Genomic DNA, 12,952 nt, shown 5'->3' on the forward strand with positions numbered 1-12,952 from the left:
GAAATTTGCCAGGATATGTGAGGAGGGCTAAGTTTAAATGAGCTCCAGACAGTAGGTACCTTTTGTCTCTGGAGTTAAATTACCTCTAATGAGAGACACGGACCCGCAGGGCTCTTTCTTCGGGTTCTTGGCAGATGACTTGAATGAATGATGATTTTGTCTGCTCTTCTTTGTCTTCTAGAATCCACACTGCTTCTGACTGACCATGGCCCAAGGGGATGTCAAACAGGGTGGGAGGGGGCTGAGTACAGGGGTTATTCATTGAAAAGTTGGCTTTGAAAGATATGAGTAAGGTCTCCTGAAGGTTGAAGACTGGCAACAAGCATGGAAGCAAGAGAGAGACCCCATCAAGAAGAAAGAAGTTAGTAAGAATGAGAACAAAGAGATAAGTGGACAGTAATGGAGAGAAAGACAGTGGAGAATATGTAAGAGAAAACTGAAAGCAATATGAAAGACAAGACACACACCAAACAAGAAGAAAGCTAGGACCATTAACCAGCAAATACTGATCTGAACAGAATTGAAGTCAGCACACTCATTCACTTAACAAACATTCATTAAATCTCTATTGAGCAGCTACTATGTACAAGCCCTGTATAGGAAGGAATAAAACAGACCATAAACGTATTTTTTTTAAGTGAGAAAGGAAAATATCAGATAGTAAGAATTAAAATAAGGTGAAGTAGTTAAGAGTGACAGGTGTCTCAAAGTGGTGATGTCTAAGCTCAAATTTTAATGACCAAAGGGAACCAGCCCTGTAGCTATCAGGGCAGGTGATCAGCAAAATGCAACTTTTTGTAATTTGGAAACTATCTCAAAAACGTTTAAAAAATTAAGGTATTAGAGCTAAGGGAGAGAAAGAGAAGTAGGGAGAGAAAGAGAAAGTGAAGGAGGAAGAGGAGGAGACCTTGGAGGAGAAGGAGGAGGGGGAGGGGGAGGAGGAGGAGGGGGAGAAGGAGGAGGGGGAGGGGGAGGAGGAGGAGGGGGAGGAGGAGGAAGGGGAAGAAGGAGGAGGGGGAGGAGGAGGAGCGGAAGGAGGAGGAGGGGGAAGAGGAGGAAGGGGAAGGAGGAGGAGGGGGAGGAGGAGGAAGGGGAAGGAGGAGGAGGGGAGGAGGAAGGAGGAGGAGAAGGAGGGGGAGAGGAAGGACTGGGAGAGGGAGGAGGGGGAGGGGAGGGAGGAGGGGGAGGAGGAGGGAGGAGGGGGAGGAGGAGGGAGGAGGAGAGGGAGGAGGAGGGGGAGGAGGAGGAAGGGGAAGGAGGAGGAGGAGGAGGAAGGGGAAGGAGGAGGAGGGAAGGAGGAGGAGGGGGAGGAGGAGGAAGGGGAAGGAGGAAGGAGGAGGAGAAGGAGGGGGAGAGGGAGGTGGGGGAAGAGGAAGGACTGGGAGAGGGAGGAGGAGGGAGGAGGGGGAGGAGGAGGGGGAGGATGGGGAGGAGGATTATTCCCTCTGAGCACATACATACCCACAGGCTCTCCTGCAACATGATTCCACTCCATAAACACACACCGTCAATGCTGCCTTTGCCATGAGGTTTGTAGTCTGACACCACCTTCAAAACTTTATCTTCATTGAGGAATTTAGTTGTAGGAAACTAGAGACCCAAACAAATTGCTTTGAAAAAAAGTGGGGGACAGGCTGCTGCAGAAGCCCCCCATCTCCTTTAGCCCTTCCCTGTCACACGGTCTCGTCCCGCCCACGGCCCTTGCGCCTCTTGCGGTGCGTGTACTCCTCTGTGACACCTCAGCCCCGTCCCCTCCCCTGCCGGCTTGGTGTGGTCACTCAGGCCACCCCTGCCCCTTTCTGCTCATGACTTGTCAGCTGAGCTCCCACGGCTCATCACCTCTGTCTTTTGATAACTTAGATCTCAGGGAACAGGGGACCCAGCTCGTCCATCCCACCGGGCCAGGAGCCACAGGTCCAGCCAGTTGAAGGACCGGACACCCTGGGCTCAGGTGTGACTGGAGAGGAGGGAGGAGGACAAAATATGGGTGAACGAGCCCCAGGGACTGTGGGTGGAGCAGGTTCCCTTAAAGGGGCCCTGGGTGTGAAAAATGCTCTCAGGCTCAGCCTGTCAAATGCCATCTTGAATACGTCAGTCCTCCGAGCTCGTCCGGAGAAAAGGAACAGTACAGAATCCGGTGTTTCTCTTTTTTTTTTTTTCAGTCTCTCACACACACACACACAGACACACACACACACACACCAGCAGCTGCCTCAGCTTGGCACTGCTGTTAACCCATTTGATGCCGTTCTTCCTTCCAGAAAGATTGTTTCTGTCCTGCCATCCAACTTCACAGAGAATGTTCCTGGAGTAGATTTCCTGCCACTATGTTGGTTTTGTAGGTCATGCTCACCAGCTCCACAGTTAGCCTCCTGTGGCTATAACTGCAAAATCCGGTGGTCGGATTCCGTCATCTGCAGGGTGGGGAGGTTGGACCAGGTGCAAATTTAGGTTCCACTCTGCCTCTCCATGGGCTTGACGTGTAGCCCATTCTAGAAGCAGGGACACACCTTATGCCTCTCTGTCGGTTCTCACATCTGTGGTTCAGCAGCTCAGGAGAAATCCGACGCAGGACGCGGGCAAAACTGCCTGCAGGGCTTTCCAACCGGATTTGAAAAATGCCTGGAGGCAAAACTGTGTGGCTGGCGCCCTCTTGTGGGCACATCTGACACCTCGAACAGCCACAGAGTCTTGAGGAAATCACAAAATCAGAGCACCAACAAAACACTTAAATGACAATGGTTAACGTTGAATTGAGGGCTTAGTAACTGTGGCTGCTGGCCGTTATCTCCGTTAACCCTGTGGCAGCCCTGCCTGGTGGTGATACTACTACTTCCACTTTAGATGAAACTTAGGAACCCCAGGCTGAAGAGACCTATCCACCAAAGTCACATCTCACAGAGCGATCCCACTCAAGAAGCAGGATTCCAAGCTATATGTCAGAACTCGACATTATGCTGCCTCATCAGAGGGAAATGTCTTTAAATGTTTTTTAAAATGGAAAAACCACTTTGGAGATCATCTTGCCAGCATTTCCCCAAAGGGCCCACTGTCTGGAGGTCATTCTGCATGAGGAAAATAAAGTTACGGGTCTGTGATGGTGGGGGCAGGGAGGCAGAGTGTCCCATGATCAAACGAGGTTGAGAAACTCTGGGTCAAAGAGCACGTATGGTGATGCTTCTGTCTTCATCATGCTAATGTGTGTGGAGAAAGAGAGTGATGGGATACGCTCCGTAAATCTCAAGCTCGTCAGACCAGGGTTTCTCATTATATCTTAGTTCCTCAACCTTATAATGCTCTGGGAGGGGTCATTCTTTGTCTTGGGGACTGTCCTATGCATTGTAGGGTAGATAGCAGCACCCCTGGCTTCCACCCACTAGAAGCCAGGGCAGCCCCCCTTTCCTAAGCTGTGACCATCAAAATGTCTCCAGACATGGCCCGATGTCCCCTGAGGGGCAAGATTGAAGAGACTGCTTTAGACCACAGAACTCTTTTCTTCATGGAGCAACTCAAAGGACTAATGTTCCAGGGAACTCACTGCTGGAAACACTGATTTACTTCATTTCTGCTCAGTTTAAAGGCAAGGAAATGAAGGCCCAGAGAGGTGAGGTGACTTGTTTATGTCAGTCATATAACTTAAATGATGCATGTAAGACCTATGTTTCCAAATCAACCCTGGCCCTTTGGGCTTCAGGCCTATCCTAGCCTCTCTTGGGTGACACTGACAATGTGGGCTGGGGGCGGGATCAGGAGACAGCCCTCACTCAGCTCTGTGAAGCCCTATCTTTGTCACTGGTGCTGCTTCACAGATATTCAAATACTGTACACATTTTTTTTCTCTCTCTTATTGATGCAGCTCATGGACCCAGGGCACTTAGACACTCACTGAAGGACAGACCAGCTCATGGCTGACCCTGTGGTCCTACTGTAATGAATTTCTGTTTTTCAACCGAAAGGAAGAAAAAGGCCAAGTTCAGAAAGAGTCCCTTTTCCTTACTGAATTCTCCAGTAGTCACTTTTCCTTGTGGATTTCCTAACAGTGGTAGTGTTGGGGCCAAAGTTGGCATCTCACACCTTCTTTCCCTCAAGAAAATTCCTTTGGAATGGGGGCAGATTTCCATTTATTGAGGCTGATTTGAATGTGGAATTAAGATCAGGGTGTAAATGACGGGGTCAGTTGACTTTGGGAGAGCACACACCGTGCTTTCTGAGGCCAGGACGCCTAGGAGCGGGAGGTTGGACCAGGTGCAAATTTAGGTTCCACTCTGCCTCTCCACGGGCTTGACGTGTAGCCCATTCTAGAAGCAGGGACACACCTTATGCCTCTCTGTCCACTCCAACTTGGGGTTTCGACCAACTGGATTCTACCCTTGGGAAAATAAGGAGGTATTCTGTGGCCAGTTGCTCCTGGCTTGGGGTGATGAGTGCTTGGTGCTCTGCAAAGCCGTTCTCACCCTTGAAATGCGCACACGCAATAGCGACAATATTCACCATCACTTGTATCGTGCTTCCCAATGCAGCCAGTGCTGCTCTGATGCTTTACACTTACAACCCATTTAATCTTCACAACAACCCCATGTGGCAGACGCTGCTGTTATGTACATTTTACAGGTGAGGAAACTGAGACACAAGCATTACATAACTTGCACAAGGTCATAGAACTAGTAAGTATGAGAGACTAGTACAGTACTAGTAAGTACAAGAGACACTTGAAACTCAAGTGATCTGGATCCTGAGGCTCTTAAGCTTTGTTCTGCCCATCACCCCTGCTCCACCCCCCCACCCCAGCCCCAGGTCTAAGAACAGCCCTGGGAGTTCCACCTTTAAAGAGGTAAAGATACTGTAGATTTACCAGGAAATCACTCCTGGTGCAGTGTGGTGCTTTGTAATGGCCGGAAAGATAGGATAAACCAGCTCTTCCTTATAAAAAGGTGATATGTTGTCCTTCTGGGAAAATGACATGTTTAAATTACAATCTGATCGACCACCTTCCTAAAAGGTGATTTTCTAGATGATGATAATGATTGATTCGCTGCTTCTTTGCCTGTAGAGACACCAAAGTGAGCTTGAAATGCTGTTGATTGTGGTAGCCTTGGTGTGCACGCTGCATTGCTTGGGCTCAAACTCAAAGCAATGCTGCCACCTGCTGTTGAGATGGATGATATTTTTTTTTTCTTTTTTTCTCTTTCCTCAACAATGTTAACAGTCATAGAAACAAAGGAGGGAGAGAGGAGATTATCAGTCTCAACCAATCTCCCCAAGTGCTGAGTGGGTGCCTAGCTGCGGTCATGGCCAAAGATGTAATTCTGTTACTGCATTTCTTCTCACAATTGAGCATAAGTATACTTCGAGGTCTTAATCACAACATTGATGCCTGGACAACAGACCATCAACTTCTCTCAACTCCACTGCTGCCATTGCAGTTTTCGGCACCATTAGCTCTTGCCTGGACTTGGGTTGCCTCCAGCTGATCACCCAGCCGCCATTTCTTCCCCTAAACATGCCCTTCTCCGGGGTGATCACTTTATTTATTTATTTAACTTTTTATTTTATATTGGAGTGTAGCCGATTAACAATGTTGTGATAGTTTCAGGAGCAAAGCAAAGGGACTCAGCCATACATGTACATGTACCCTTTCTCCCCCAAACTCCCCTCCCATCCGGGCTGCCACATAACTTTGATGATCACTTTTAAATGTAGAGCAGAGCATAATAATCACGTAATCCTCCAATGGGCTTCTGCTTCACACAGAACAAAATCCAGACTCCTTCCCGTGGCCTCGGCAGCCTCACGTGATCTAGCTCCTGCCTGCTCTCTGATCGCTGCCTGGGTTGCTCTAGCCATGATCTTCTGGTTTTTGGACACAGCAGGCTCCTTGGTACTTTGGGTCTTTAGCCTTTGCCATTCTTCCTGCCAAAGAATGCTCAGGCCACAGATCTTTGCATGTCTTTCTGCTCTTTGTTATTTAAGGCTCAGAATCAACGTCATTTCCCCAGAGAGAATTTCTCTGGCCATTTATTTTTAAATTAGAAAACCTCAGTCTCTACCACATAATAGATGCACAGTAAGTATTCATTTTCTCCCTTTTTCCAGACATCCCAGGCTCTGGTGCTGTTAACACAGACAAAGCTGGGGGCGAAAGAATTATCGTTTGAAGTCCTTACCTGCCCCCAGCTCTGAAGTTGGTACAAAACTGGGAGAACACAATAACCTGTTAGCCTAAGTTAGTATAGCTGGGAAGGCTGAGGGGATAGTCATAAGAAGGTGAGTTTGGCTTGTGTCAATGTGAGGCTGAGGTCCTCAGGACAGGGAGGTCTAGTTGGAGCACCAGAGGACCTCGTTAAAGGAACTGGACTAAACTAAGGGAAGGCCGGGATCCACAGCCATCCTCCCCCTACACACCTGCCTGTTCTCCCTTACAGTTACCCACACCCTGGGTCCCCCACTGCTACCACCAATCCACATTTATAAAAACAAACACCTCCAGATTAGGTCTCTCCTCTCAGGCTGAACATCAGAGAGGGGTCTTGGGGCAGAGAGAAATGAGAGTGGAAGGAAAGAGGATATTTCAAGGCCAGACCAGAAGTAATGGGCATCACCTCCACTTGAATTTCACCGGTCCCTCTTTTGCTACATTGGCTGAGCCAGATGCATGGGGCTAGGACCATGTGCCCAGGAAGAGAGGAGCAATATTGGTGGACGTGCTGCAAGCTGTAAACACATCCTTCTTCTTGGTTTTTTGTTTTTTGTTTTTAATTATTATTTATTTATTTATTTACTTTTGGCTGTGTTGGGTCTTCGTTTCTGTGCGAGGGCTTTCTCTAGTTGCGGCAAGCGGGGGCCACTCTTCATCGCGGTGCGTGGGCCTCTCACTATCGCGGCCTCTCGTGTTGCGGAGCACAGGCTCCAGACGTGCAGGCTCAGTAGTTGTGGCTCACGGGCCCAGTTGCTCCGCGGCATGTGGGATCCTCCCAGACCAGGGCTCGAACTCGTGTCCCCTGCATTGGCAGGCGGATTCTCAACCACTGCGCCACTAGCGAAGCCCCTCCCTGGTTTTTCTCATAGGCTCATGGTTCATGGGATCCACTGTCCATTGACTTGATGTAATAAAGGTTGCCCACCAGCTACTGATAAGCCATCTTCTGTTCAATGTTAATAGAGAAGCTGTCCCCAGAGGCCTCCCCCTTCAGTGGGAAGGCACGGTGCTCTTGTTTGCCACTTGTGGGGTCCATAATGAGAAGAGTTCAGGGCAAGGAGTTCAGATCCAGGTAACTAGGGTCTGGAGTCTAGCCCTTTCCCAAAGGTACCTTTATGTGCCTGGCGAAAGCACCCCCCTCAACAAATGGCCTATGGAATAGCTTCGTTCATTTGTTTTTCATGTTGCAACTTGTTTAAAGTGAATGGGACCGAGGGCAAGAACGACAGAGTGGGGATAGGGCGGTGGCAGAAGGGGACACTTCCCAAATGAGCAAGTAGAAGCTTCTCTGCCTCTGCCTGGGTGTGGCAGGAGGGCTCTGTGGGTGGAAGGCTGCTTTGCAGGCTCATGGCTCTGGACGCCAGGACTGGTGACCTAACGCATCCCGGCGGCCTCCCTGCAGCCGCCTTCCTCTTCTCGCCGAAAGGAACAGTGTAGACACGTCAGCGAGGAGTTGGGAACCTCAGTCCCTGCCGCCACGGCTCAGCTGGTTTCACGCCAACCAGATAACACATACGGGAAGCCTCCGTCACGAGACTTCTCAAGGTCATTTCCAAAGGGGGATATGGGAGAGAATCTCACTGTCTCACTGTCAACATCCTTTATAAGGTGCTTCCCCAAAACAAACGTTTAAGGATCTCTGTCTTTAAATAATTCCCCAACTGGTTTGGAAAGAGGAATCAGAGTTCTCTTTTTCACTTCACCAGAAACTAAAATAGTGCTTTCACGAGTGATGTCACAGATGGCAGACTGCAAACACAACTGGAAAACCTCAGCCTAAAACCGAGAAAACACGCTTCTCCACTTCCTCACACACGTAGGGCCAGCTCTCCTGGCCGAGAGGACTAAGGATCTGAGGGATTAACCCCAGAGTTGAGGCAAATCCTGTGCTTCTCTCTGCACTTTGTCAGGCCCCTGCCTGCACCTCGAGGCACCTCTCCTCCCAGGGCTGCTCCTGACCTTCATCCTGCTGCGTGCCTGCCTCCGTGCTCCTGCCTCTGCTGGGTGCTTCATTTTCATGTCAAATCCTCATATCCACTACCTTTCGTTATTATCCCCCAGTTTTCAAACAGAAGCTCAGGTGCTGATAATTTAAGTAGCGTGGTCAAAGTCACACAGGTAGGAAGTGGCAGATCTGGGATTCAGTCCATAGTTCTGGCCAAAGATTCTTACCCAAGTCATCGCACCAGAACGACTTTGGGATGGCTCAGCCTCCTCGCCCCATGTCCCCTGGGATAACTCCCTACTTGCAGCTGAGAATCACAACCGTAAAGGACATGTTATTGCGATTTTCTAAGTAAAGAGTATAAAGGCAGAAAATCGATCCCTGAGATCCTGGGACTGAACCTCGGTGCCTCACGGTGGGCGATGGTCTGATGAGAAACACTAGGTCTTCATCTACCTTCCAGCAGCCATGGGAAAACCAGGCAAGGAGTAAATCCCATTAAAGAGCAATATATGGGGCTTCCCTGGTGGTGCAGTGGTTGAGAATCTGCCTGCCGATGCAGGGGACACGGGCTCGAGCCCTGGTCTGGGAAGATCCCACATGCCGCGGAGCAACTAGGCCCGTGAGCCACAAATACTGAGCCTGCGCGACTGGAGCCTGTGCTCCGCAACAAGAGAGGCCACGATAGTGAGAGGCCCACGCACCGCGATGGAGAGTGGCCCCCGCTTGCCGCAACTAGAGAAAGCCCTCGCACAGAAACGAAGACCCAACACAGCCAAAAATAAATAAATAAATAAAAAATTTTTTAAAAATTAAAAAAAAAAAAAGAGCAATATATGTGACAACTAATTTCGTCCCTCCGGGGTGGGCTGAGGCCACTTCTCTGTTCCAACAGGTGCCTTACTGGGAAGGAGCCTCTGTTACCAGGGCAGGGAGGAACCATAGCCCAGTCAAAGCTGTAGACTGGTTATTTAAATGGCCTCGTTCTTCCTCAAAATAAAAACCCAAAAGCATCACTTCCTGGTAGCTCCTGTGCACTCTTCCTCAACATCAAAAATGTGTCTCACACCCATACGCACATGCACACACACACACACACACACCCACTCACCAGTGCCTTACAGACCTGGCAGCCTGAACACAAAGCCCTTCAAGCCATGCATAAGCCACAGCAACTCCCTCAAATCAACGCACGGGAAGAATGTGAGAAAGTACTCAGCCAATGCCACCAACTGAGGTTTGACCAGCACTTAGAAGTTAAAGTGTTTTTTTTGTATAATCTAAAAAAGATACCACGGAAGAAGTGGGGGGTTGGAACATGGTCTTTGGAGGCAGGCAGCATGCATAACTTGTGGGAACCTAGGTAAGTTACTTCTCTTCTCTAAGCCTCAGTGCCCTTACCTGTAAAATGGAGATATTGACATGAACCTCGTAGGACTGTTATGAGGAATATCAACATGCCCCTCGGATCCTAGATTCCTAAGACAGAATATAAGCTATGGGTAAAAATGAAAGTGTCTTAAATTTCATCTCATTTATCTTATCCTATGTGCTTGAATTTCTATTTAAAAGAGACCTAGCGTGGACTTCCCCGGTACCCAGTGGTTAAGACTCCCCGCTCCCAATGCAGGGGGGGCCGGCTTTGATCCCTGGTCAGGGAACTAGATCCCGCGTACATGCCACAACTAAGAGTTCGCATGCCACAACTAAGAGCCCGCATGCCACAACTAAAGATCCCACACGTGGCAACAAAGATCCCGCGTGCTGCAACTAAGACCCAGCACAGCCTAATTAATTAATTAATTAATTAATTAAAACACACTGAGATTTTTTTTTAAACTTAAAAAAATAAAAAATAAAAGAGACCTAGCTTAAATAATGAATGGGGGTACAGCTCCAGCAGAGGCATCTGGGACAGGAAAACAATTGATAGGATGAGAAGACACCAGATTTAGAGTAGACACTCATTTCTTGCAAGTACTCAATATCATCCCACTGAATGAAACACACACACATACACACACACACACACAACTGGATGGGGTGAGGGAACGACCTGTCCCACTTTATTGCTTGCCTGTGCTGTTTGACAAGTTCATTCTGAGTAGGTTTACTTAGGGTGTGAGAATCCTGGGGACATGACACCACATTCCAGACTAAAGATGTGCTGAGAAGGGACCCAGCCCCAGGGCCCTTTCTCAGGCAGGAGAAAGTATATAGGAGGTGGAAGAAAAGCATGTAAATGTAAGAAATAGTAGGAAAAAGAAATTCATAAAGGCTTAGTGATTCACTTAACCTTGTTAATGGCATGTCTATGATTTTAAAGTTATTACTAGAATCACATTGTTCATTAACAGCATTTCCCCACAGCGTATTTAAGTCTTCAAATATCTTATGGTCAATTTTATACCTATGAGACAAAACCCTGAAGGCCAGGGATAAAGTTCTACCCACCCATGCGTCCCTTGACTTCGTGGAACAGAGGTGACAAGTACAGGTTGTGCCACCTGGAAGAGCGCCATCTAGAGGCAACTACTTCAAACGGCACCTGCATGCCCGCTAAGCACCTCAAACTCATCTTGACACAGATGTAACAGCAGAAGTAATACGTACCCTCTGTACAAACCCTGGAATAAGTAAATCTGTAAGACTGATACAATTACAAAATGGGATTTAAGTTGGAAAAATAAGCCTGAGCAAACAGATTTTTGGTTGCCTTTTTGTTCCTTGAAAGTACCAATCCCTTTCACAAAACAAGCTTTACGGGAAGAGGAACTGAGTAATTTGTCTTGTCAGTTACAATTCATAAAAAATAGGCTCCACCATTAGCTAAATACAACTATTCAAATGCAATGTAAGAAGTATCAAAAGAAAAAAAACCTTAAAAAACCAGTAGCAGCAAAAACATTGAACATTTGTAAACAAAATCACCAGTAACAACCCTATGCTTAAAAACAAAGAATCTGCGTTCTTGTAAAATATTAAATATATATAATAAAGAGAATATTGGCCATCTTTTTTCTTTATAGACAATAGTCAATAATAAAACAGTCTTATCAATAGGAGACGTGATCATAACAAGTGTTTCACAGTCTTTCTCACGATAGTCAAGGGCACGACGTCGCCACAGAGGGCAAACTTTCCAAAAGTCTTCTCCTTGCTGTGATCCTCGCACACCGGGGGCACTCGGAGGGCCGGAAGCACTGCTTGTGAAAGCAAGCCCTGCATGCTGCAAGCAAGGAGGACAACCGTCAGCAAACAGGTAGCTGGTTTTCTCAAATACGTACAGACGCTCATCCCCATCCCGGGGAGAGGGGGGATCTGAACCCAGAAACCAGAGTCTTCCAAAGAGAAATCAGGCAGGTTGAAACTCAGAGGGACTAATAAAGTCCCCAGTAGGTCATGAGGGCCAGTAGAACATGAGGTTCAGAGAGCTTGATGTAGTGGAGGATGCTGCAGTGTGTCCCAGATCCGTCCAAAGACCACCCCCCAGGGTGCTAAGAGTGTCAGTGGCTGATGGCTCAGGAGGAGGCATCCCTTCTCTGGAAATGGCCCTGACTAAAGAGAGCTGGCTTGATCAAGGTCATGCCCCCTTGCTGGCCCCAGCCCGCATCTAGTGACTGGTCAATATGAGGTTTAAAGGCCTGGCTGGCTCTCTGTCTCCAGTTTGGGAAAATGCCGCGACACCATCCCAGCTCCCCCTGAGATGCACTGAGTCTTCATAGCACCCCCACCACAGTTCAACTTCTCCCTCTGCCCAACCCTGCTGCCTTCAAACTCTCGCAGGGGTTGAACCTGAGAAGTGCCCTGGTGAACTTGGGATTGACTGTGATTCGATTACAAAGCAGGGGCAGCTGTAACTTGCCCTGATGTGGAAGAATTGGGGGGACAGGCCAAACAGGGACCACCGCCTCTCTCCAAACCCTGTTCCATAAGACATCATCCGTTATCTCTGCCCCACTCAAATACTCCTCCCTATGCACCCAAAACTTTATTGGCTCCAATTCAACATAGAAGCACACACCAGCATTATTATACTTTAAAGAAATAACACAGTGCTTTAGTTATTAAGCTGTTTTAAGTCAATTTTGTGCTTAAGTCATCAAACTTAACTTTGCGCTTAAGTTATTAAGCTACTCTAAAGCTTAAGGTATTATCGCATTATGATACCTGAACATCTTCTACACGTTGCGGTCTGAAATGGGAAGATGACAGCTGTACTCCGGCAAAATTCACAGATGAAGCCCTTTCCTTGACACAGCTGTAAGAATAGGAGTCAAAAAGTGAGAGTCCTCATTGGTAATGTTTCTCCTGACGCAGAAGCTGAGTTACAACTTTCACAGAACTTTATAAACACCAGTTTTTCCCTCAGGTATTGAAATCTTTTATTCTAGCATCCCCCAGGTTGACTGTGGAAGTAACAAGTTTCTGCATTTAAAACGTTTATATAAATTCGGGAATTGCAATTTTCATAGAAGTCAAATGAAACATTCTGCATGGGACAAAAGATATGCCTAAGCAACATATCATATTTGCACAAGGCCACTGAATGTCATGGATATAAGTAACAATTAAAAAGCTTGTCTACGGCAGATGATGTAAAGATTTCAGTTTGGTATTCTATAAGCCAAGACTGTAAATTACTCTTAACTATACAAGAGTTCTAACGAGACAGAGTTCTGTAAACACCAGTTTTTAAATGTCTATGATTCTAGCCTCTAGAAGGAACGGGATGCTATATCCTGCCACAATGGAAGAATCAGAACAATAAATGTGCATTTGTTTTGTCTGGAGAAATTGCACATCAGGGC

The 12,952-nt window shown here is 47.6% G+C and overlaps 1 protein-coding gene across 4 annotated transcripts in view; it reads right to left on the bottom strand.

Moving 5' to 3' along the window:
* Positions 1-8,987: 8,987 nt before the first annotated feature.
* Positions 8,988-12,952, bottom strand: part of RUBCNL (rubicon like autophagy enhancer) — a 38,056-nt gene continuing 34,091 nt past the window's right edge. For all 4 annotated transcript variants that reach the window (XM_057533203.1, XM_057533205.1, XM_007186837.3 and 1 more), the window contains exons 13-14: positions 12,312-12,402; positions 8,988-11,370 (exon numbers count right to left, since the gene is read on the bottom strand). In XM_057533203.1, coding sequence (XP_057389186.1) covers positions 11,249-11,370; positions 12,312-12,402 — 213 coding nt within the window. In that variant the 3' untranslated portion in view covers positions 8,988-11,248. The remainder of the gene's footprint in view (positions 11,371-12,311; positions 12,403-12,952) is intronic.

This window comes from Balaenoptera acutorostrata, chromosome 18, assembly GCF_949987535.1.
Source record: "Balaenoptera acutorostrata chromosome 18, mBalAcu1.1, whole genome shotgun sequence".
NCBI classification, from domain to species: domain Eukaryota; kingdom Metazoa; phylum Chordata; class Mammalia; order Artiodactyla; family Balaenopteridae; genus Balaenoptera; species Balaenoptera acutorostrata.